This window comes from Martes martes (genome assembly GCF_963455335.1).
Source record: "Martes martes genome assembly, chromosome: 16".
NCBI classification, from domain to species: Eukaryota; Metazoa; Chordata; class Mammalia; order Carnivora; family Mustelidae; genus Martes; species Martes martes.
Window position 1 is genome coordinate 30,938,512 of NC_137904.1, and position 25,741 is coordinate 30,964,252.

Below are 25,741 nucleotides of genomic sequence, written 5' to 3' on the forward strand. Positions count from 1 at the left end.
GAGGATACGTTGTCCAAGTACAGTACAATCAGATTCTTGCTAGGGTCTCATGAGGTCAAAATTAAGGTGTCCGCCAGGGCTGAAGTTCTCATCTGAAACTTGGGTTTTCTTCCAAGGTCACTGGTTGTTGGCAGAATTCATTTCCTACTGGCTGTAAGACTACTGCTCCCATTTTCCTGCTACTTCTGCGCAAGGATGTCTCTCAGCAACTAGAGGCCACCTGTAATACCTTGCCACATGCTCCACTCCTCCCACCAATCAGTTTACAACATGAATATCTGCTTTCAGGCTAGATCGTGTCTGACTTCCTCATCTGCAACCAGCTGCAGAAACTGTTTTCTGAAGGCTTGTGTGATTAGATAAGGGCCATCTATATAACTCTCCCAATCTTAAGGCCTACTGATTTCACAGCCTAGGTAGCAGTACCTAGATGAGTATTTCATTGAATAAATGGGAGAAGAAGTGTGCCCATTAGGAGCCAAGAAACTTAGGGCACTATTTTAGAATTCTGCCTACTACATATATGTAGGTATGAAAATGCATGGCAGCTGAAGGCAGTTCTAATAATATAATGTAACCCAAAAAAAAGGTATATACAGAATGGGGGAGTGGAGGAGTAAGGCTGAAAAACCGCCAGGGCTTCTAGGTAATGCAAAGGATTTGGGGCTTTATCTTTCAGAAAACAGGGAATTACTAAAGGTTTTTAACCCCTGGTATACTATTACGGTCCAATGGGCTCATTTTTCATTTCTCAACATTTCTAAGTATTTGTAAGATAATAAATTTCAAATAATTTCATCACTATTTTTTCTCAGGACTACCAAAAGAAAATTTACTTAAAACAACAACAACAACAACAACATTGTATCTTGCAATTACTGTACAGGTTAACTGAACTCTTTTATAATACTAAGATATATTATGGGATCTTACTGATATTATTTTTCCTACATCTGGAAACATTCAGCTATTTCATTATCCTGCAAATTACCCATCACTACCCATTATTACTCGTCAATTATTCCTAGTAATGTTAAAAAAACTGGAATAAGAAAATAGATTAATGATGGTATTATGTAGAATGATGTAATAATAAATAAACTGTAATTCTTTTTTCTTATTGTGTTGCTCAAAGTATTATATCATCTTTTCAGAAGGTATACAAGAAAATTGAGGACCATATTCATAGTCTGTTTTTAGCTTTTATTGAACAGTGTTGAGAACCAAAAAATTTTCATTTTCTGCCCAGAATGGCAAAAAGAAGGAAATTAACAAAGGAAGATGTTTCATAATTACTAGATGAGTAGAAGATGAATGAAGAGACAGAGAGCAGCACTCCAACTCTAGTGACAACAATGAAGCTGGATGGTGTAAGTTAAATCTCTATGACTCTTCAGATAACAATATCCTAGATAAAAGTTCTCAAATTCAAGAATTAATGAGTGGTCAACATATATCTGAGGACAAGAAGGAATCATGGTATTCTCAACAAGTTAATTACTCAGCAGGAAGGACTTCATCATACAATATTTTGTGACAACACTGACCGTCCTTTCCCATCTCATTGTTCTGAAAAGACATATGACATTGTATTTGTACACCAAAATTTATTTGAAACAAAGAGATTTTGTTATGTCTATACTCTTGTTAAAGTCCCTAATAATTTCTAACTATTCCTTTATTCTTCTATAAATTATTCCTACAATGACTTATATATATATAGGAAACATCAGAGAGCACATCCAGAAAAGTGGCTATTAAACTAAGAAGTCTCCTTCCCTTGTGTATAATCTGCAGAAGAAAAAAACAGATAAATATACGAAGTTGACCTCGTTCACACTATATATAAACTATAACGGACACAAGTACATACCATGAATTGTCTTAAATATAGTTGTACTAAAGCTCCCACCAAAACCAAAAGTAGTAATAATATTTTAAACTAAAAGTAATAATAATAATAATAATAAATAAATAAGCTGTAACTATTTTGCTGGTATACTGAGGTTTAAACAAGAGAGTAACATGATCAGTTTGTAGAAAAACTGATGAATGAAAGACTGGAGGGAGAAAGACCACTTAATGATAACTGAGTTTAGAGAGAGGATCAAACTAAGACTGATAGTGGAAATATTATAACATTTAATAAATGAATGTGAAGACAGCCACAAACTGGAAGAAAATATTTGCAAAAGACACAACTGATAAAGGACTATCATCCAACACACACAAAGAACTACTAAACTTCAACAATATGAAAATAACCCAATTAAAAAATGGGCCAAAGACTGGAACAGTCATTCCATCAAAGAAAAAATACAGATGGCCAATAAGCTTATGAAAAGACACTCACATCTTAGGACACCAGGGAACTGCAAATCAAAACAAGATACCACTACACTCCTGTAAGAATGGCCAAAATCCAAAACAATGACACACCAAATGCAGACAAGGGTATGGTGTGAACAAGAAATGGTATGCCACTTTGAAAGATAATCTGGTCATTTCTTACAAAAGTAAATATAATCTAGCAATTGTACTCCTTTGTATTTATGGAAATGAATTGAAAATTTATGTCCATACAAATACCTGCATACTGATGTTTACAGCAGCTTTCTTCACAATTGCCAAAAACATGGAAGCAACCAAGATGTCCTTCAATAGGTAAATGGATAAATAAACTGGTACATCCAGACAATAAATAGTATTAACTGCCAAAATGCAATGAGGTAGCAAGGCATGCTAAGACATGGAGGAAACTTAAATGCATATTAGTAAGTGAAATAGGCTACATATTATATGAATCCAACTATAGAACAGTCTGGAAAAGGCAAAAGTATGAAGACAAAGAGATCAGTGGTTGCTAAGGATTGGGGGAGGGAGGAATGAACAGATGGAACACAGAGGATTTTTAAGGCAACGAAACTACTATGCATATTATAATAGTAGATACATATTTATAAAAACTCATAAAATGTATAATACCAAGAACACACTAACATACACTATGAACTTTGCATGATAATGATGTGTCAATATAAATTCATCAAGTATGATAAATGTACCACTCTGCTGAGGGATGTTAATAACATTGGAGGCTATGCAAGTGTGGAAATAGGAGCTCTCTGCACTCTCCACTCAGTTTTGCTATGAACTACTTTAAAAAAATAAAATCTATTAAAAAGAAAATAAAAGATTACATGACCTACAGACTTTGCTACATTGAGCTACTCTATCTGTTCAATCTTTTCCTTGATATTTTTCACATCAAAATCTGTCATGATACCATGACTTTCTAGTTATACCATCTTTAAGCTAATGTTAATCTAACCCGGGCAAGTGAGGCAAATTTTACCTCAAAAAATTCAGAAATAGTCCTTTGTTCCAAAGCAAGTACCAATGCACTGGTATGAATTCTAACCATTCATTCACCATGTCCTGTAGAAACTGCCACGTCTTTCAAAAGAATTTTAAAATGTTGTAACCCTTGGGTATCTGGCACCTTAAAATTGAAGACAAGAGACTGAAAAAAGTCACATCTATAGTTTGCATTTGTTGTATTACTTGAGAATATTCAATTCTAATACAAAAGGCAAGAAACCAAATGGATGGGTGAAATTCACAAGATGTTCAAGTCCTAGATAGAAGCTGGAAACCCATAAAACACGTTAAACAAATAAGCATAGCATATGCATAGGAACACAGATGGAAAGGGAAGGATGGATCAAGTAGACACTAAATATTCAAAATATATTAAATATATCTGAGGCATATGAAACACTCAATATTCAAGAACGCTTAATTCAGCCATCCATTCTTGACACCGATCCTGGCCCCACATATCTTCTGCCCAAGAAAAATAAATGTATACATGGTTGCCCAGCACGCTGATTGGTGACTACAACTATGGCCAAGTGCACTCACCCCTACTTTTCCCTAATAAAATAAGCGTGAGCATTAGCTTTGAGCACTTTCCATTATTGTGGCACCTTACTCAAACCTCATTTTTAGTCTTTGTAACCATGCCATCTATAAGGAAAACTGAAATAGCAGAGAGATAAAGACAAGACATACAAACACTGTATAACCCAGGATTTAGGTAATGTAGTCCTTCCAAACGCTTGTACTCTCACCTTTTTTTTTTTAAGATTTTATTTATTTATTCATGAGAGGCAGAGGGAGAAGCAGATTCTGCACTGAGCAGAGAGCCTGATGCATGACTTGATCCCAAGACACTGGGATCATGACCTAAGCCAAAGGCAGATGCTTAACGATCTGAGCCACCCAGGTGTCCCATTTGTACTCTGTCCTAAATTTATTAACTAATCCTCAACTCTATCCCCTTGCTTCTTATTGTGGTTTTAAATTTATTTAATAAACCATGTGATTTAAGCATTTTAATGTGGGCTGTCAGCTTCTCTGTCCCATTACCATTGGGAGAGTCTGCCTAATAGGCAATATTTGGAGGCTACCATTGCATCAAGGTGATCCCTACCTGTCAACACCCACATCATCTAAATTCAAAATCTGCCAATCTGAAACCATCAGCCAAAAAGAAAAATCCATTGGTTACTATTACGAAGATTGACTATCGATGGATATTAAAGATTGTAACCAAGACAAATGCCTGGGGCCTCCAAGTTTTTCTATCTCATATTAAATTCAAATAAATTGCTTTAATATGGATATTGTATAGTAAATTAATCATGAGTTAAACTTAACCAATTTGCCTGTCATCTCACCAAAGTGCTTTCTATATCTATGCTCTCAGCCATGGAAAATATAGTTTAGAATCAAGGTTAGAGAGTGGGGGATACACAAGCAGTTTGAATGCAGCTTCTAGATTTACTGCTTGACCCTTGCCTCTTCGAGCTAGAAATCTATCCGGCCATCCTTGACTCTAATTAAACTTAACTTTCCTGCTCTTATTCTCCCTAGATTTTTCACTTAAAAAATTATAATCGATATATTTTTATAAAGGTCCTTTGAAGCCAGATATGACACAAACGCACACAGATTACTTATAGACAAATGGCATGAATGACTATATGCATGCATATACACAGACACACACACACACACAAATAAAGCAAAAAGCTGGTTATTTAAGTAGCTACTTTCCAAATGATCTCCTATTTTTCAGAACATTTGATCACTAACTCATTAGAAGCCACTTTTCAGCATAGCCCTTCATAGTAGCTCTTATGTCTACCTTCCAAGGATAATAGTTTACCTCACAAACAAAGCTAAATGTGAAAAGCAAATATAAATACTGATATACAAATATATAGGTATTCATATAAACCTGTATATTATTCTAAATAAAAAAAGACCAAATTAATAATTATCAGATCAACTATATTTCATATATCAAACTCTAGAATGCTATTATGAAGATAGAACTGGGCCAGAAAATCAAGAGTCCTAAGGCACGTGCTTTCATTAATTAAACATATGACCTTGGCCAAGTAATTTGAGTTGTCTACTCAGAATATAGTATGTGCCCAATAAATGTTTGTTAAATAAAAAAAACAAAGAAGGAATGAACAAAAGAATGAATATTGTTTAATTAAAATGAGAAATTGTTTTTTTAGTAAAGATTTTATTTATTTTTGAGAGACAGCGAGAAAATGAGCAGAAGACAGGGAGAACCAGACAACCCGCTGAGCAGGGAGCTGGATGTAGGACTCAGTCCCAGGACACTAAGATTACGACCTGAGCCGAAGGCAGACACTTAACCAACTGAGCCACCCAGGCACTCCAAAACAAAAAATTCTTAAGAATTACACCTAACCTCTCATAACCCCAAAGGCCTCAACACCATGAAGATTCTTTCTACTTAACATTGTGGAAGAAATGTTCCATAAAAAGGCTCGGTTGATTACTTAAAATAAGGCAAATCCATAATCTATAGAAACTTCAAGCATCTAAATAAGAAAAAAAAATAGTTTAAATGGAATAATTCAGTTTCTCCTTCAGATTAAATGCAATATAGCTTAAAAATGAGAAAGACAGGGGTGCCTGGTGGCTCAGTCATTAAACTGAGTTCTTTAGTTCTTTAGTTGTTAAGCGAAAGTTCTTTCACACAGGTAACCTGAATTCATGATTATAAAAATATTTTCTATAGAAAAAAATTAAAAACATAAAACTAAAAAAACCTTTTTCTATGACTTCGCTAATATGATCCTCTCAGTCTAAAATATGATCTCCACTACCATATCCACCACTGCAAATCTACCCACCTTTTTTAAAACCCACTGAAGTAGCATCTCCTCTAGAAAAGCATCACTGATTCATTCAATCAATGTGGTTTCTTCCTGCTCTTAACTCCCTATCACTTTTATCTTCCTAATGATTATAGATTTTGTCAACTACCATAGAGATTTGTACACAACATATCTGATACCACTACCAAAACTGAAATCATCTGGAAGGGATAAAAGAACGAGAGATCTTGTTCATTCCTGAATCTTCAATAGGGCTTTGCAGTCGTTGGCATGAAGTACACATTCAGTAATTATTTCCTCAGTGGATCCAGTAGATAAAAATAAATGTGAATAACATTAATAGATTTCCCAGAAAGATCTTAACTGTAATATAAGCAACTTTCTCAATGTAAATAATTTTGGTACTTTAAAAAATTTAGTTAAGAATATTAAAAGTTCCTTCTCAATACAGAAATAAATATGCAGGGATTAGAATGTATTGATCTATGATACAAATCACAGAGATGTTAGCTTGTAGTTCTAAAATATCTCGGATTTTAGACACAATAAGGAAGACTTGGACCAAGGAGAATTAATATCCATCCATTTATGTGTTCACTGAACAAGCATCAATGGAGAACTTATTATGTGCCAGTCATGATGTCTTTGCTACCTGACTGCATTTCACAAATCTCATTTCACTTTACTCAATCTTCTCTGCATATGCCAAAGAAGCAAATCCTGATCCTAATGGTTCTTCTTAACTCTTTTCTTACCCTGATGATTTACCCCTGTGTAGGAAGAAGTCTAAGATAGCTTCCAAGATTTCTGCCCTCTGTACACACTCTGTATAAACTTCTCCCCTTCACTCTGAGTGAGATAAATGTGAATAATAAGATTTCACCTCATGATTAGTTATATTATGTAGCAAAGGTAGAAGGACTTTCCAGATGTGACTAAAATCCACCTCAACTAGTTTTGAGTTAATCAAAAGGGAGATTAACCTGGGTGGACCTGACTTGATCAGGTAAAATCCTTAAAAGATTATTGTGTTCTGAAAAGAGACACCCTTGTTGGCTTTGAAGCTGCCGCCATGTGGTTGAGAGAACCACATGCCTAAGACATCAGGGCAGCCTCTACTTCTTCAACATTATAAAGCAATATATGAAAAACCCACAGCTAACAGCACACTCAATGGAACAAGTCAGGGATGTCAGTTTGTACCCCTTTTATTCAACATAGTAGCTTCTATTCAACATAGTAGTTTAAGATCTAGCCAGAATAATCAGGAAAGAAAAAGGAAATAAAAGATATCTAAATTATAAAAGATATCCAAATTGTAAAGGAAGAACTAAAATGATCTCCGTTTGCAGAAGATATGATCTTATAAATAGAAAGCGAAAGATTTCCCACCCCCAAACCCACCAAATATAAAGCAAATAAATTCCGGCAAGTTTCAGGATACAAAAATCAATGCAGAAAAATCAGTTCTCTTTCCATACAGCAGCAATGAACAACTGGAAAAGGAAGTTAAGGAAACAATCCATTTGCAACAGCATAAAAAAATATACTCAGAAATAAATCTAACCAAGGTTAAAGAGTTGTACCCTGAAACTACTAAACATTGCTGAAAACAAAGACGATATAAATAAATGGAAAGACATCCCATGTCCATGGATTGGAAAAATTAATAATATTGTTAGTAGTACCACCAAAACAAAATATAGATTCAATGCAATCCCTATCAAAATCCCAACAGCATTCTTTTGCAGAAAAAGAAAAAAATATCCATCCTAAAATGCACTAGGAATCCTGAGAACTCCACATAGCCAAAACAATCTTAAAGATTTATTTTATTTATTTGACAGAGAGAGATCACAAGTAAGCAGAGAGGCAGGCAAAGAGAGAGAGGGAGGGAAGCAGGCTTCCCGCTGAGCAGAGAGCCCGATATGGGACTCGATCCCAGGACCCTGAGATCATGACCCGAGCCGAAGGCAGCGGCTTAACCCACTGAGCCACCCAGGCGCCCCCAAAACAATCTTGAAAAAGAACACTATTAGAGGATCTACACTTCCTGATTTTAAAACTTACTGCAAAGTTGAAGTATTTGAAACAGTAATGGCGTAAGGATAGATTTATAGACCAAGGGAAGAGAATAAGAAGTCCACACTTAAGTCCTTGCATATGTGGTTAATGGGTTCTCAACAAGGGTACCAAGACACTTCAATGGAGAAAAGAGAATCTTTTCAACAAATGATGCTGGGAAAACTGGGTATCCACATGCAAAAAAAAAAAAAAAAAAAAAAGAAGTGGACCCATACCTCACACTATATATAAAAATTATCTTGTGGTGCCTGGGTGGCTCAGTTAATTGAGCATCCAGCTCTTGGTTTCAGCTCAGTTGGTGATCTCAGGATGGCGGGATCAAGCCCTATGTCTGGCTCTACACTCAGCACAGAGTCTGCTTGTCCCTCTGCATCTGCTCCTCCCTGTGTTCTCTCACTCTCTAAAATAAATACATAAATAAATAAAATCTTTTTAAAAAATTATCTCAAAATGGTTAAAAGATCTAAACGTAACAGCTAAACTATTGAGTATTTAGAGAAAACATAGGGGGAAATCTTCATGATATTGGATTTAGCAATAATTTCTTGGTTATGACACCAAAAGCTGAGATAACAAAAGAAAAAATAGACAATTAAACTTGATCAAAATTTCACAATTTAAAACTTTTATTCATCAAAGAACACTACCAACAGAGTGAAAAGACAAAGAATGAAGATAATATTTGTAAAGCATATATCTGATAAGGGATTAATATATAGAACATATAAAGAACACCTAAAACTCAACAAAGGAAACAACAAAAACCTGACTCAAATATGAGGAAAGTACCTGAATGGACATTTCTCCAAAGAAGATACACAAATGGATAATAAGCACAACAAACATCACTAATCATTAGGGAAATGCAAATCAAAACCACAAGGAAATACCACTTTATACCCATTAGGATGGCTATGAACCAAAAAAACAGAAAAAGACAAATGTTGGCAAGGATGTGGAAAAATGGAAATCTTTATGCAGTGCTGTTTTCTAAATCTAAAATTGTACAGTTGCTGTGGAAAACAGCATGTTGGTTCCTCAAAAAGTTATACAGAATTACTATATGATACAGCAATACCATTTCTAGGTATATATCCCAAAGAATTGAAAGCCAAAGGCACAAACAGGTATCTGTATGCCGATGTTCATAGCAGCATTATTCACATTAGCCAAAAGGTGGAAACAACCCAAGTCACCATTGAGAAATGAATGGATAAACAAATGTGGTACATACAGTGGAATATTATTCATCCATAAAAAATAAAACTCTGATACATGCTACAACATGGATGAACCTTGAAAACATTATATTAAGAGAAATAAGCCAGTTACAAAAGGACAAATATTGTATGATTCCATTTACATGAGGTACCTATGACAGAAAAATTCTTACAGACAGAAACTAGAATAGAGATGACAAGGGACTGCAGGGAGGGGATCTATGGAGCTACTATTTCATAGTTAGAGAATTCCTATTTGGGATGATGCAAAAGTTGTAGAAACGGACAGTGTTTATGGTTGCATAAATTGCGAATATATTTAACGGCACTAAACTGTATACTCACAGAATGGTTAAAAAGATATATTGTATGTTATGCGTGTTTCACGACAATTTTTAAAAAAGAAATAACAATAAATATTAGAGGAATAGGTCAAAGATTTGAGAAGCCTCTGAGGTATAGGACTGAAAAGTGAGAAGTGAGGAAGTGGACTGCTGATTTTCATTATAATCACTTTTTATTACTTAATTATGTATAAGAATTACTTGGGCAACGAATTAAATTTTTAAAGCTTAAATAAAGAAATTATAATAATTCAAAAATGAAAAACTGGAGAATTTTTTATATGTTTTATAGAGAATATCCATGTGATCTATTAAAAGTCAATACAAATCAATAAAAAAGATAAATATGGTACAAAGACAATAAACTAGAAAATAAGAAATAAGCAAAACCCCCAGAGAACTATCAACCCCACTATTAATAAAAGAAACAAACTAAAACCAAAACAAAATACTTTTGAAAGCTTATTTTCTGTATCTTCCCATTGTTTTTTGTTGAAAAGGCAGAAGCAGAAATATAATCCATTTGTTAAGCCAATTGATAAATCTGCTAAAAAGTATACTTAAATGTTAGTCTCTGTAGTCACCCAATAATCATCAATTTCAGTAACTATAAAATTAATACTGTGCTAAATCTATTCCAAAAATTAAATTTAGGAGGTAACATTACTTTTATATTTAGAATAGTTACAACTTTTTCTCCTACCAAGTGATATATTTCACCTAAATATATTAAGAATTAGAATATATTTTTAAACTACTGAAATTAGCTAATGAAAATTTTATTATTTGAGAAAATAATAAGATACCAAGAGATATGGTTCATTATTCAACAGTCTGTTTTTTCACTGTAACTTTTTCAATGGCAATTATATTATTGTCAATTTTAATAACTTTATATTAGATTTGGTTTTCCTCTATATACACAAAAAATAGAAACACACAAACAAACAAAAGATACCAAACTACTTCCTAGCATATAAAGAATCATTCTTAAAATGCCTTTGAAGCCTAGAATATGAAATCTTTCATTTACTCAACTGGGCATTTCTGGCTCACTTTCTGGGACTGTTACCGAGATTTTACTCTTCTCTAGTTCCAAGCTTTTTAGTTTTCCTTAACATAGCTGTTTGGTGTAAATGTTCAGACTCTGGGGTAAACATTGCTTTCTATTAAGAATTTTAAAGATGTTTATGTCCACTTTATTTTTGGATGTTCTTGTAAAAAAAAAAACCTATTTGATTCAATTTCTTCTGAAAGCAATTCCTTCAATTTATCTACAGGAAGACTAATTTACTGTCTCTGTTTAACAAAGTATGTGTCTTAGTCTCCTTCAGGCTGCTATAACAAAATACCTCAAGATGGATAGCTTTTAAACATAAGAAATTTATCATGTACAGTCCTGGAGGCTGGAAAATCCAAGGCACCAGTGTGGTCACATTTGGTGAGGGCCCACTTCCTGGTTAATAGCTGGCACCTTTTCCCTATGTCCTCACATGGTAGAAGGGGAAAGGTTTCTCTCAGGTCCTCTTTTATAAATATTAATCCTATTCATAAGAATTCTGACCTCATGACTTAAGCACCTACCTAAGGCCATACCCCTAATATCACCATCTTTAAGGGTCACTTCATAAAGTCTTTTACTCTCAGGAATTATATGTGGTTTTAATGCTTTGAATATTAGGACTAAAATACACTATAGAACTAAATTTTACACAAGAAAATATTATTAAAAATCAGAATGACTTTAAAAGCTAGAAAAATATCTAGCCAAATACATGAAGTAAAAAACATGGGTAACAAAGGAAGTCTGACTTTAGATTCAGATTAATGAAACATTCAAAAGTATCATTTATGGGGTGCCTGGATGGCTCAGTGGGTTAAAGCCTTCAGCTTGGGTCGTGGTCCCAGGGTCCTGAGATCGAACCCCACATCGGGCTCTCTGCTCACTGGGGAGTCTGCTTCCCTTCCTCTCTCTCTGCCTGCCTCTCTGCCTACTTGTGATCTCTCTCTGTCAAATAAATAAATAAAATCTTAAAAAAAAAAAGTTTAATTTACGAAAGTGAAGAATGCTTTCCTTAAGCTATGAAAAAATCAAGCTGTCCCTAAAATAAAAATAATGTACACATAAACAGTCCTTATATAACTAACCTTGCTTGAAGACTTTTAATCGCTTAGAATTTCAAGTAAAACAGTGATTGAGCAAGCAATATCTTAATAAATAAGTAAAATGATATATGATGCTTAGAAAACTAATTCTTCTGTTGCTTCTGAACTCTGAAAGCTTATCATGGTGATCCCGTGTGATTTTTTAAAGGCAAAAGAAAAAATGTTGCCTTACCTTGTAAGATGGTAAGAAACACAAAATTCCTTGGCGCACAGTATGACACACAGATAACAAAAGTTCTCCCACTTCATCCTGGAACTCAAATGTTTCTGTGTGCTGGAAGGTAGCACAGAGATTCCGACCCTTGGGGCCTGACCCAATGGTGCCCACCCAAACCTAGAATATAAATATGTCATATTAGAGTCATGCCTAAACTATGTAAATTAGCGTTTAGTTGAGAGCCTTAATTTTATGTATGTCAAAAGAAAATCAAGCAACAAGTTTACAGGAAATTTATTTCTAAATTGTTGCTGTTTTTCTATTACTATTAATTATATATATATATCTAATTTATAGAAATTTTACTTTAAGCAGACCACTTACCACTTACAATAAAAGCAAAAACTTTTACTTATCCACTTCCTCAATAGCTTTACAAAACTAAGCATGTAACAAAATTTTGTGGTATGCGAACAAATGAAATGAGTAAATCAGAAATGATTCCAAACTCTTACAAGATGTACAATCTGCTGTAGGTAAGCCTCTAAGACTCAACGATGACAAGAGCTAAGCACATATAATTTTAATGTACTTAACAAATTTACAAACTCATTGATGCTCAAAGATCTGTAGTCTTAAAATATCAGACCCACCAAATTTTAGTTATTTGCAATTGCTCTACATTCATATAGACCTAGCTTTTGTATACTTAATTTGACTATGAGAAAGAAAAAACTTTTTAGTAATCTAAAAACAATAAAGGCTTCAGATTGTTGAAAAATGTAATAGTCCTATATTTTCAAATGATGTATAAGACTGAGGTACATTTTGCAGGATGACATCTGATGGACACCAGTTTAACCAACTTTTAACCAAATGATTAACTAGTAATAAGACAAACTGATATTGTTTCCTGACATGAGGCAAGGGGAAGTAACAATATCACCTATATAGTAATGTTACCAAACTGCTAACCTGAATCTTTTTTTTTTTTTTTTAAAGATTTTATTTTATTTATTTGACAGAAAGAGAAAGCACAGCAGGGGGAGCAACAGGCAGAGGGAAAGGGAGAAGCAGGCTCCAGAGCAGAGAGTCCAGCTGCGACCTGAGCAGAGGGCAGATGCTTAATGATTGAACCACTCAGGAGCCCTTAACCTGACTCTTATCAAGGAGAAACAATCATATAAAATCCAGATTATAAAGGGGTGCCTGGGTGGCTCAGTAAGTTAAGCTTCTGCCTTTGGCTCAGGTCATGATCCCAGATACGGAATCATGGGATAGAGCCCCACGTCAGGTCTCCCTGCTCAGGCGGGATCCTGCTTCTCCCTCTCCCTCTGCCTGCCACTCTGCCTACTTATGCTTTCTATCTCTGCTATCAAAAAAGAAAATCTTCAAATCGAGATTATAAGACATTCGTCAAGATAACTGCTAACTTGAATTCTATAAAAATGTCATGAAAGATAAACAAAGACAAAAAAGGTCAAAAAACAGTTTTAAAGACTAGAGATATTAAAGTCAAGTGTAATATGTAATACTTAATTGGATCCTGGATCAAGAATAAAAATAAGGTAAAAATTCATTTTGGAAATAACTCAAGAAATATAAATATGGACACTATTGCACCAATATTACATTTCTTGGGTATGATCATGGTATTGTGGTTATTATGTAGGATTATATACTTGTTCTTTTTTTTTTTTTAAACGATTTATTTATTTATTTGTGAGGCAGGGAGAGAGAGAAAGAGAGAGAGAGAGGCAGAGAGGCAGAGAGAGAGGAAGGGAAAGAATCCCCAAGGCAAGCCCCACATAGGGCACGTTGGGTGTGGGGCCTGCCTGGGCTCTCTTCCTCTCCCTCTGCTCCTCTCCCGCCCTCTCTAAAAAAAAAAACAAAAATAAAAATATTTTTTAAAATAGAAGAACTTGAGGCGCCTGCGTGGCTCAGTGGGTTGAAGCCTCTGCCTTCAGCTCAGGTCATGATCTCAGGGTCCTGGGATTGAGCCCCCTGTCGGGCTCTCTGCTCAAGCAGGGAGCCCACTTTCCTTCTTCTCTCTCTGCCTGCCTCTCTGCCTACTTGTGATCTCTGTCAAATGAATAAATAAAATCTTTAAAAATAAAATAAAATAGAAAAACTCAAAAAGCCAAGAGTTTATTCTTTAAAAAGATTAACAAAAGTTCTAAACTCAAACTGACACTGATTAAAAAAAAAAAAAGTAAAACCAGAAAATACAAATTGACAATATCAGGTAGGGAAAAAGGAGAACATGACGGCAGAACTCACAGATATTAAAAAGATAACAACACACTTCACAATAAAATACAAATTTTTAAAGTTGGGGGAAATATTATAATAGAATTCAACTGAATAATTAGCATTTTTACTATTATGACCCCTTGACATAACAGGTAAAATGGGCTTTTGTGTACTAGACTGGGAACATAAAGCCTATAACAATAGTCTTATGAGAAAATATATGTTCATTTTATTAATGACTTCCCATATTTATTTGGACCTCTAAAAAAGGCAACTTAAAACTACAGAACATAGAGCGCACTTGTTATGATGAGCACTGGGTATTCTATGTAAGAGCTGAATCACTAAATTGTACACCTGAAACTAATATTACACTGCATGTAATCTTTTAAAAATGTGGAACTTGGGGCACCTGGGTGGCTCAGTGGGTTAAAGCCTCTGCCTTCGGCTCAGGTCATGATCTCAGGGTCCTGGCATCAAGCCCCTGCATCGGGCTCTCTGCTCGGCAGGGAGTCTGCTTCCCTTCCTCTCTCTCTGCCTGCCTCTCTGCCTACTTGTGATCTCTGTCAATTAAATTAATAAACTCTTTTAAAAAAATGTGGAACTTAAAAGTGTGTATACACACACGCACACACACACACACACACACACACATATATGCCTTCCAAAGGAAAAAAAAACAAACAATGTGCAATGAGATGTATCTTGCACCTATCTGAATGGCAAATAAAAAGATAAGAAATGAATGTTGTTGAGGATGTAGGAAAAAAAAATGTGGAACATATATTTTTTCTTCACTATTGTTTGTAGCAATGTCTCTAAACAGGAGCAGTCTGGCACTATAGAAAGCACAATTCTTGGTTATATAGGAGCTTAACATTCAAGGTCCCAACCTACTAAATATTACTAGTTCCTCCCAAGTAATTGTGAAAACTAAAAATGTCCCTACACATACACCTTGGTTGAAAACAACAGCTTTATGGGGCATCTGGGTGGCTCAGTCAGTTGAGCATCTGACTTCAGCTCAAGTCATGACCTTAGGGTCCTGGAATCAAGCCCAGCATCAGGCTTTGTGCTCTCCCCCTTCCCCCACTCATGCTCTTTCTCTCTCCAATAAATAAATAAAATTTTAAAAAAGAAAAAGAAAAACAACAGCTTTACAAAGAACTAGAAATGTGTTAGGTGCGCAGGTGCTAAGTATGTAGCATCATAAAATTACTTCATAAGAAGAAGCAGAAGGTAGATTGACAAATAACAATTTAAAGGAAATTAAATAACATTTAAATGGTATTGTTATAAAACATTAAAATCTTAAGTTATAGGACTCATGAGAGTACTTTTAAGTCATTTCAGATATTCAAACATATGCTGAATACTTGCCATATATATATATATATATACACACACACACACATATATATGCCGAACACTATTGTTTGGTATTAATCTACGTGCACTGGAGGACTGGGGACATAAAAAGAAGAATAAGGATATACCACTGTCTGTTGGAAAAGAGAAACACATGAACAAATAATTATGCAATAGGAACTATGGCAGACACATTAAATTTTTGTTTTGTTTTTAATTCTCATTTTTAAAATCCTAAAACATACTTAAATGAAGAAACTACAGTATAATCTTTCCATCAAAAGTGTCTATTTTTACTCACTGAACTGAAGGAAAGCTATTTATCAATATTTCCTTCTGTTGGCATTATCAAACAGCTGACAGATTTTTCTTTTGTTCTAAAGCTAAAATATTGAATTTCCTATCAGGTTATGATAGTATTTCAGGTATCTTCTAATTTTCTTTATATAAAATTATATTGCAGCAAAAAGACTGAGAGGCTTCAAAAAATATACTAACCTGTGAGTTATTAATGACATGATTAGCCTCCAGCTGGATAGTAAATGTAACACCAAGTTCCGATGAAAAGGATTTCATTGGTGATAATGTCCCAGATGTCAAAACAATTGTCCAAACTTTACCATTAATATCTGAAAAGGCCTAAAAAGAAACAATATTAGATACATAAAATCATCTTTATAAGAGTAAAACATTGAGCAAAATGACAGAATTTTCATTTACAACATGATAGGCTTACCACAGCTGGATTTAAGCACCAAAAGTTTAGCACATGAACTGCAGTTTTCTGTCTTGAACGTTTCTTATTTTTTGCCAGAGCAAAGAATCCATTTTTATCTGAAGTATCAATCTGATTTATCCAAGAATAAGTCTGTTGAATAGCAACTTTATAATCATCTGCAAATCTGTATGAAAATAAAATGGTAATTAGATGGCAAAACTTTATGAAACACCATAATGTCCCAGCTACATAAATATAAAAACTGATTGAATTAAAACCAAATTGAGAGTCCTGGTATCTTCTCACTCAAAGATAACATCTTCCCCACCAACAACCCCCACCGCTAATTAAATTCAGTAATTCTGATAGAAAATGAGCCATTAAAACTTACAATCAACTTCCTCTTAGAGGTTAGATATTATCTAAACATCCACCCCTTAGCATTTACCATCCCCATGTTCAAACAATACATAAATCAAGGGAAAACCGGAATTAAAATCCAGGTCTCTGAAATCCTAATCTAGAGCTCTTTGCACTCTGTGTTACATTATCAGTCACGAAATAGATAACAGTTATCCTTAAAGAAACTAAACAGTGGATTATACTTTTTTATTACATGAGAAAATTGGAAGAATTTTTACTCAAAGTTTTAAAAGTTTAGGAAACTAGTTATAAATTTTAAGTTCCTTTATACTATGGGTTTCAGTCTTCATTAACTTTTTTTTTTTTCTTTTCAACGTAACAGTATTCATTGTTTTTGCACCACACCCAGTGCTCCATGCAATATGTGCCCTCCCTGATATCCACCACCTGGTTCCCCCAACCTCCCATCCCCCACCCCTTCAAAACCCTCAGGTTGTTTTTCAGAGTCCATAGTCTCTTGGTTCACCTCCCCCTCCATTTCCCTCAACTCCCTTCTACTCTCCATCTCCCCATGTCCTTCATGTTATTTGTTATGCTCCACAAATAAGTGAAACCATATGATAATTGACTCTCTCTGCTTGACTTATTTCACTCAGCATAAGCTCTTCCAGTCCTGTCCATGTTGCTACAAAAGTTGGGTATTCATCCATTCTGATGGAGGCATAATACTCCATAGTGTATATGGACCATATCTTCCTTATCCATTGATCCGTTGAAGGGCATCTTGGTTCTTTCCACAGTTTGGCGACCATGGCCATTACTGCTATAAACATTGGGGTACAGATGGCCCTTCTTTTCACTACATCTGTATCTTTGGGGTAAATACCCAGTGGTGCAATGGCAGGGTCATAGGGAGGCTCTATTTTTAATTTCATGAGGAATCTCCACACTGTTCTCCAAAGTGGCTGCACCAACTTGTATTCCCACCAACAGTGTAAGAGGGTTCCCCTTTCTCCACATCCTCTCCAACACATGTTGTTTCCTGTCTTGCTAATTTTGGCCATTCTAACTGGTGTAAGGTGGTATCTCAATGTGGTTTTAATTTGAATCTCCCTGATGGCTAATGATGATGAATATTTTTTCATGTGTCCGATAGCCATTTGTATGTCTTCATTGGAGAAGTGTCTGTTCATATCTTCTGCCCATTTTTTGATATGATTATCTGTTTTGTGTGTGTTGAGTTTGAGGAGTTCTTCATTAACTTTTAATGAAGGTATTGATCTCTGTGATCCCATCCAGCTTAAAATTTCTTTCAATAAGAGGCTATGCACACTTCAGCTTAAACAGATTAAAATATGGTATTCTCTACCATGCCTTCACAATAATAGTGACTGTTAAAGAGACATCAGATCTCAAATTTCAAGTCAGGGACCCTACAATCCTTGGAGAGAATTTTATAAAAGTACTGAGAGCTAAAAACTATAAAACATTTAGAAGAAAACATGGGGGGGGTGCCTGGGTGGCTCAGTCAATTAAGCATCTGCCTTCTTCTCAGTTCATGATCCCAGGGTCCTGGGATTGAGCCCCTGATCAGCGGGGAGCCTGCTTCTCTCTCTCCCTCTGCTGCTCCCCTGCTTGTGCTCTCTCACTCTCTCTGTCAAATAAATAAATAAGATCTTAAAAAAAAAAAAAGAAGAAGAAGAAAACATAGGGGAGAATCTTAATGATACCAGATTTGGCCATATATACCAAAAGCACAAGCAACAAAAGAAAAAATAAACTGGACTTCATCAAAATTAAAAAACTTTTGTGCATCTAGGAACACTATCAGAGAGTGAGAAGACAACCCACAGAATGGAATATATGTGTAAAACATATATCTGATATGGATTAATATGTAGAATATACAGGTAACTTTTACTACTCAACGACAACAAAAAACAACCCAATTCAAAAATGGGCATAGTACATGAATAGACATTACTCCAGTGAAGACATGTAAATGGACAATAAGAACATGAAAAGATGCTCAGCGTTAGCCATTAGTGGAGGGTAGAGTAAATCAAAACTATAAGCAGATATTACTTTATACCTATAAGGATGGTTATTATCCCAAAAGCCAGAAACAAGAAGTATATTTGGCAAGTATGTCAAGCAACTAGAAATGCTGTGCATAGTATGGGAATCTAAAATGTCCAGTTGCTATAGAAAATAGTATGTTGATTCCTCAAAAAGTTAAACACAGAATTAGCATATGATCCTGAAATTACACTGCTAGGTATTTACCTGGAAAAATTGAAAGCAGGGACTCAAACACACTTGTACATCAATATTCACTGTACCATTATTCACAATAGACAAAAGGTGAAAATAATCCAAATGCCCATCAACATAACAAGGGATAAACAAACTATGGTATATACATACAATGGAATCTGACAATATTCAGACATAAGAAGGAACGGCATTCTGATATATGTTACAACGTGGATGAACCTTAAAAACATTAAACTAAGTTAAATAAGCCAGATGCAAAAGAACAATTATATGATTCCATTTTGTAGGAGATACCTAAAAGGGGCACATTCATGGACAGAAAAGAAGAGAGGTTACCAGAGGCTGTGGGAAGAGGAAAATGGGAAACATTATTTCATGGATATAGAGTTCCTGATAAAGTTCTGGGAATGGATAGTGGTGATGGTTGCTCAGCTATGTGAATAACCTAATGCTGCTAAAATGTACAGTTAAAATGGTCACAATAGTAAATTTTATGTTATGTATATTTTACCATAAAAAATTGGAACCAGATAGTACTATAATTCAGTGAAGGATTGAGTGAGGGGAGTTAACTGTTTCTCATTTTTCACGTTTCACTAAATAGAGGCTTTACACAATAAGAGACTTTCTGACACTGAAGAAACATATCTAAAACTATCCTTAAAACCTAAATATTTAAGTTCAGTCATGCACAATTATAAATTTAATACTGCATTAACTAAAAAATGTATTTAAAATATACCTACTTTTTAATTTCAATACTCATTTTCATTTATAAAAACTAATTTCAATTGATCAAAGTCTGTACCAACAAGTAACAACAATATTTATACCACTTCTTTACAACCTAACACATGCTAGGTACTCACACAACCTAAACACATGCTGGCACTCAATAAAACTAATATTTTTAGAAGGGAAAATACAAGTCATATATATTTACTAACCTGCTATTTTGCCTAAAAAGATAGTCAAACACCATAAAAAGTCCTTTGAGCATTATTTGAGTTGATGCACTAATAATCGGAACTATTCTTGCCTCCTCTTTACCATGAATTGGTAAGACTTTTTCTTCTTTTTGAAGGACGGCAGAAAAATGTCCCTATAAGAAATTACCATTATTAAGTACATTGCAGGAAATGGGAAGAGGAAAACAAACTTCTGAAAACCATAAAACTCAAATGAAGTATACATTGAAATTTTAGGTAAACATTGTTAATACACAAAATGGTATGTTTTAAGTTCCCACATATTCCCTCAATTGGCACCCTACACAAAAGTACCTCTTGAAGTCTCTTATACCATCAAACATACATTTTACTTATGCATTCTTATCAATATAGTTATATCATAACTTTTTATTAAGTCAATATTTATTTTTAACAAAATTGTGATTATATATATTATTGTGGCTAACCCATAATTATATGTGCTTTCTTATGTAACATTTACTTTTAATTAACTTTTTTTAGTGTTTATGCTTAAATCAACCTTTTTAATAAATTGATTATCACTTGTTAAAAATAATAGAGAGAGAGATGATAGATAGATTGCCATATATTCCCAAATTCTCTTCAAAGTCAAAGACACTTTAACAGTTAAGTAACACATTTAGGAGCTTCATTACTTCTTTAGGCAATCAGTGTATTATTTAGTGTCCTTCAAAAGTAATGAACTAGGCATGCCTGGCTGGCTCACTTGGTATATCATGCAACTTTTGATCTCAAGGTTGTGAGTTCGAGTCCTATGCTGGGCATAGAACTTACTTTTAAAAACATAAAAACAGGGGCGCCTGGGTGGCTCAGTGGGTTAAAGCCTCTGCCTTCGGCTCAGGTCATGATCTCAGGGTTCTAGGATCGAATTCCACATCGGACTCTCTGCTCAGCAGGGAGCCTGCTTCCCCTCTCTCTCTGCCTGTCTCTCTGCCTACTTGTGATCTCTCTCTCTCTCTCTCTCTCTGTCAATAAATAAATAAAATCTTTAAAAAAAAAGAAAAAGAAATAATAAAAATAAAAACATAAAAACAAACCAAACAAACAAAAAACAGTAAAAAAGGATGAAAAAAAAATTTATCAAATGGTTTCTCCAAAAAGACCTTAAAAGATTTGATATACATGTAAATGCCTGAGTTACCTCCAGGAAGTATTCCAATGATGAGAATAATATGACTATATGACAAGAAAAAATTTTTAAATGACTCAAGGAAACAATACATGCTACATACAAAATGTATACTAACTGGCTCATTTGTTTTCATGTGGCTCTTAAGCTTTAATGTTCTGAAGTCAGATAGCAGTGACCGTTGCATAGTTTTGTGACTAAAAACTACTGAATTGTATATTTTAAAGGGTATACTTTATGGCATGTGAATTATATTTCAATCGAACTGTAAAAAAATTAAAATAAAGAATTTTAAAACAATACAGTAGGGGCATCTGGGTGGCTCAGTGGGTTAAGCCTCTGCCTTCAGCTCAGGTCATGATCTCGGGGTCCTGGGACTGAGCGCCGCATCGGGCTCTCTGCTCAGTGGAGAGCCTGCTTCCCCCTCTCTCTCTGCCTGCCTCCCTGCCTACTGTGATCTCTCTCTCTCTCAAATAAATAAATAATCTTAAAAAAAATACAGTAGATATATTACTAAATGATGTAACACTAATAACATAGTCTCTTTTAAATAGCAATAAGACCAGGATGCCTGTTTCATTGTCTGTGATAAACAATGCACTGGAAGTTTAAGCCAACAAAGAAATAAACAGAATGTGATGGAGTTGGGAAGAAAGAAAATAATCATTACTTATAGACAGTATCATTACATAGAAAATTGAAGAATCCATAGACAAATCTATAAGATAGTTGAGCAAAGTGGTTGGCTGCAAGATAAATAAATAAAAATCCACAACCATTTTTATACAGCAATAACTAGAAAATGCAATTTTTTAAATACATCATTTGAAAAAGAAACAGAAACTTTAACATAGTTAGGAATAAACCTATCCAAAACACATAAGACTTTAAAAAATAAAATAACAAAATTTTATTGAGATATAGGACATAATAAATGAAGAACTTTATACATCATGTTTGTGAAGGGGAAAACTCCTGTACTATAAATAAATAATTCTTTCTAAATTCAGTGAAATTCTAACCAAAATTCCAACAGAAATTTTCATGGAAATTTGCAAGCTAATTCTAAAATTTATTTATCCCAAAGGAAAAGAACAAAGTGAGGAGATACTACCAGATATCATCATTTTTTAAAAAGATTTTATTTACTTATTTGTAAGAGAGAGAGAAAGAACAAGAGAGTGAACACAAGCAGGGAGAACAGCAGGCAGAGGCAGAAGCTTAGCAGGGAGCCTGATTCAGTACTTGATCCCAGGACCCTGGTATCATGACCCGAGCCGAAGGTAGATGTCCAACCAACTGAGCCACCCGGGCATCCCAATATCAACATTTTTCTAATGCCAGAGTAATTAACAAATATGAGTTTAGATCATAGAACAAAGTCCAGAAATTCACAAATAAATGAAAATCAGATATGTGGCTGAAGTGTCACTACAAAACAGAAAGAAATGGATGAACTATTTAGTAAATGATGCCGAGAAAATTATCCATATGGAAATAAAATGGATTTTCAATTCACAATATAAACAAAAAGGAATCCTTCATTGATTTTATTAAGAAAAAATAATGCTTTTAGAAAATGTAGTACAAGATAAGAAAAGACTGCTTAAACTAAACTCAAAAAAGAAAAAATACTGATATTAAATGCACTAAAATAAAAACAACTTTTAGAAAAATACTCCATAAATAAAGAAACCACAGACACAAGAATATACGTGCAATGCAATAAGCAAAAAAGAATTACTATTTACAATACATAAAGGAAACAGCAACATATAAAAAGATATAAAAGATATATTTTAGGGGCACCTGGGTGGCCTGCCTCTCTGCCTACCTGTAATCTCTGTCAAATAAATAAATAAAATCTTAAAAAAAAAAGATATATTTTCAAGGATGTTTATAACAAAATTTTTTCTTATTCTGGGAAAGCTGGTAACTTACATTTCAAATGCCAGGTTAATTAAGTAATTTAGAATATATGCACTCATGAAGCACCTGGGTGGCTTAGTTGGTTAAGTGACTGTCTTCAGCTCAGGCTCTGGGGAATCAAGCCCTGTGTTGGGCTCCCTGCTCAGGTGGGGAGCCTGCTTCTCCCTCTACCCCCTGCTCTGTTTCTCTCTCAAATAAATAATTAAGATCTTAAAAGAAAAAAAAAAAAAGAATATGTACACTCACAAAAATCCTACACTGCAATTAAAAACCACGTGAAAGGGGCACCTGGGTGGCTCAGTTGTTTAAGCCTCCAACTCTTGGTTTTGGCTCAGGTGGTGATCTCAGGGTTGTGAGATGGCAGTCGCTCAGTGGAGAATCTGCTTAAGATTCTTTCTCCCTCTGATTTCCCCCCACCCACCCCCAGCCCCCGTTCTAATAATTTTTTCATTTCTTTTTTTTTTTTTAAAGATTTTATTTATTATTTATTTATTTTACAGACAGAGATCACAAGTAGGCAGAGAGGCAGGCAGAGAGAGAGAAGGAAGCAGGCTCCTCGCTGTGCAGAGAGCCTGATTCGGGGCTCGATCCCAGGACCCTGACACCATGACCTGAGCTGAAGGCAGAGGCTTTAACCCACTGAGCCACCCAAGCACCCCTAATTTTTTCATTTCTAATAAATATTTAAAAAAAATAAAAATCATGTGAAAGATCTCTATTAAAACAGTACTCATAAGGGCACCTGGGTAGCTTAGTCAGTTAAAAATTCCACTCTTGATTTCAGCTTGGGTCATGATCTCAGGGCCCTGAGATCAAGCTCCCAAGAGGCTCCATGATCAGTGGGGCGTCTGCTTGAAGTTCTCTCCCTCTCCCCCCTCCTTACAATTCACACATGTGCTCTCTCTTTGAAATAAATAAACCTTAAAAAAAAAAAAGTGCTCATAATATACCATTAAATGAAGAAAGTCTACAAAGAAATATGCATCATAGAAATCTATTTGTGTCAGGTAAATATATGCATAAAATAAGACAGCTAGATATAAATCCAAACGTTACTAATGATCATCTTTAAGTTTATGAGTTTTCTTTCCTTTGCGCCTTTTGTATTTTCCAAGTTTTTTCCTTTGACGTATATTTATTTGTACATTTTTATTAAATTATAATACATATATATATAATGCACTAGTCTTAAGTATACAGCTCAGTAAACACACATACACACACCCATGTAACTAACACTCACTCAGGACACAAAACATTCCTTGAATCCTAGATGGTTCCCTTTTGCCCTTTCTCAACCCAAACTGCCCCTTACCCCTGCACAATAGGAATCAGTGTTCTGACTTCTACTAGCATAATTATGTTTCTCTTCTTAAATTTCAGAAAAATGAAATCATACCATTTATATTCTTCTGTGTCTGGTTTCTTTTACTCAACATTATATCTGTAAGACTCATTTATATGAATAGTGGTTCATTTTTTATATTGCTGTCTAGTATTCCACAATGTGAACACCTCACAATTTATTTATCTATTTTACTAATGATATGAACATTTAAAATGCAAAGTTTATGCAAAAATCATGGAAAGATGTCATAATATGGACAATACTTATAATACCACATTGCATTTTAAAAATGCAGGGCAAAAATTCTAATTATAATCTGATTAAAATGTGTTTTCAATACTCATATGCCCAAAATGATCATGGCAGCCATAGTTCCTACCTGTTTTGGTTCAAAAACCTCTTTAAGTCTATATGAGAAAAATTACAAAACTGATAAAAGAAATCAAAGATCCAAAACAAATGGAGAGATACTCTCTGTTCATAGATAGGAAGACTCAATATTGTTCAGTTGTTAGTTTTTCCTAGTTTGATCTATAGATTTAATGCAATCTCAATCAAAACTCCAGAAAGTTACTTTGTGGATATTGACAAACTGAATCTAAAGTTTATTTACAAAGAAACAAATCAGCATAACACAATACTAAAGAAAGGCAGAGAACTGATACTACCCAACCTCAAGACTAACTATAAATCCATAGTAATCAAGATAGTGTGGTATTAGTAAAGGAACAGACAAATCAAACAATGGAAAAGAATAAGGAGCTTAAAAATGGACCCACAAGGATTCAGTCAACTGGTCTTTAACAAAGAAGCAAAGACAATCCAATGGAGAATGATGATCTTTTCAACAAATGCTGATATAATAACTGGACATCTACATGCAAAGAAATGAATCTAGATACAGACCTTCTATCCTTCACAAAAATTAACTAAAAATGAATCACAGACCTAAATGTAAAATGAAAACTCTAAAACCTTTAGAAGAAAAGACAGAAGAAAATCTGAATGACTTCAGGTTTGGTGGTGAGTTTTGGTTTTTTTTTTTTTTAAGATTTTATTTATTATTTTTTTAGAGAAAGAGAGAGTAAGCAAGCACAGGCAGGCAGAATGGCAGGCAGACGCAGAGAGAGAAGCAGGCTCCCTGTCGAGCAAGGAGGCTGATGTG

At 34.5% G+C, this 25,741-nt stretch overlaps 1 protein-coding gene across 1 annotated transcript in view; it reads right to left on the reverse strand.

Annotated features, from left to right (window-relative positions):
• Nucleotides 1-25,741, reverse strand: part of BRIP1 (BRCA1 interacting DNA helicase 1) — a 182,975-nt gene that overhangs the window by 77,143 nt on the left and 80,091 nt on the right. Inside the window, exons 11-14 of the mRNA XM_080825921.1 lie at nt 20,126-20,280; nt 16,557-16,722; nt 16,319-16,459; nt 12,215-12,376 (exon numbers count right to left, since the gene is read on the reverse strand). Coding sequence (XP_080682047.1) covers nt 12,215-12,376; nt 16,319-16,459; nt 16,557-16,722; nt 20,126-20,280 — 624 coding nt within the window. The remainder of the gene's footprint in view (nt 1-12,214; nt 12,377-16,318; nt 16,460-16,556; nt 16,723-20,125; nt 20,281-25,741) is intronic.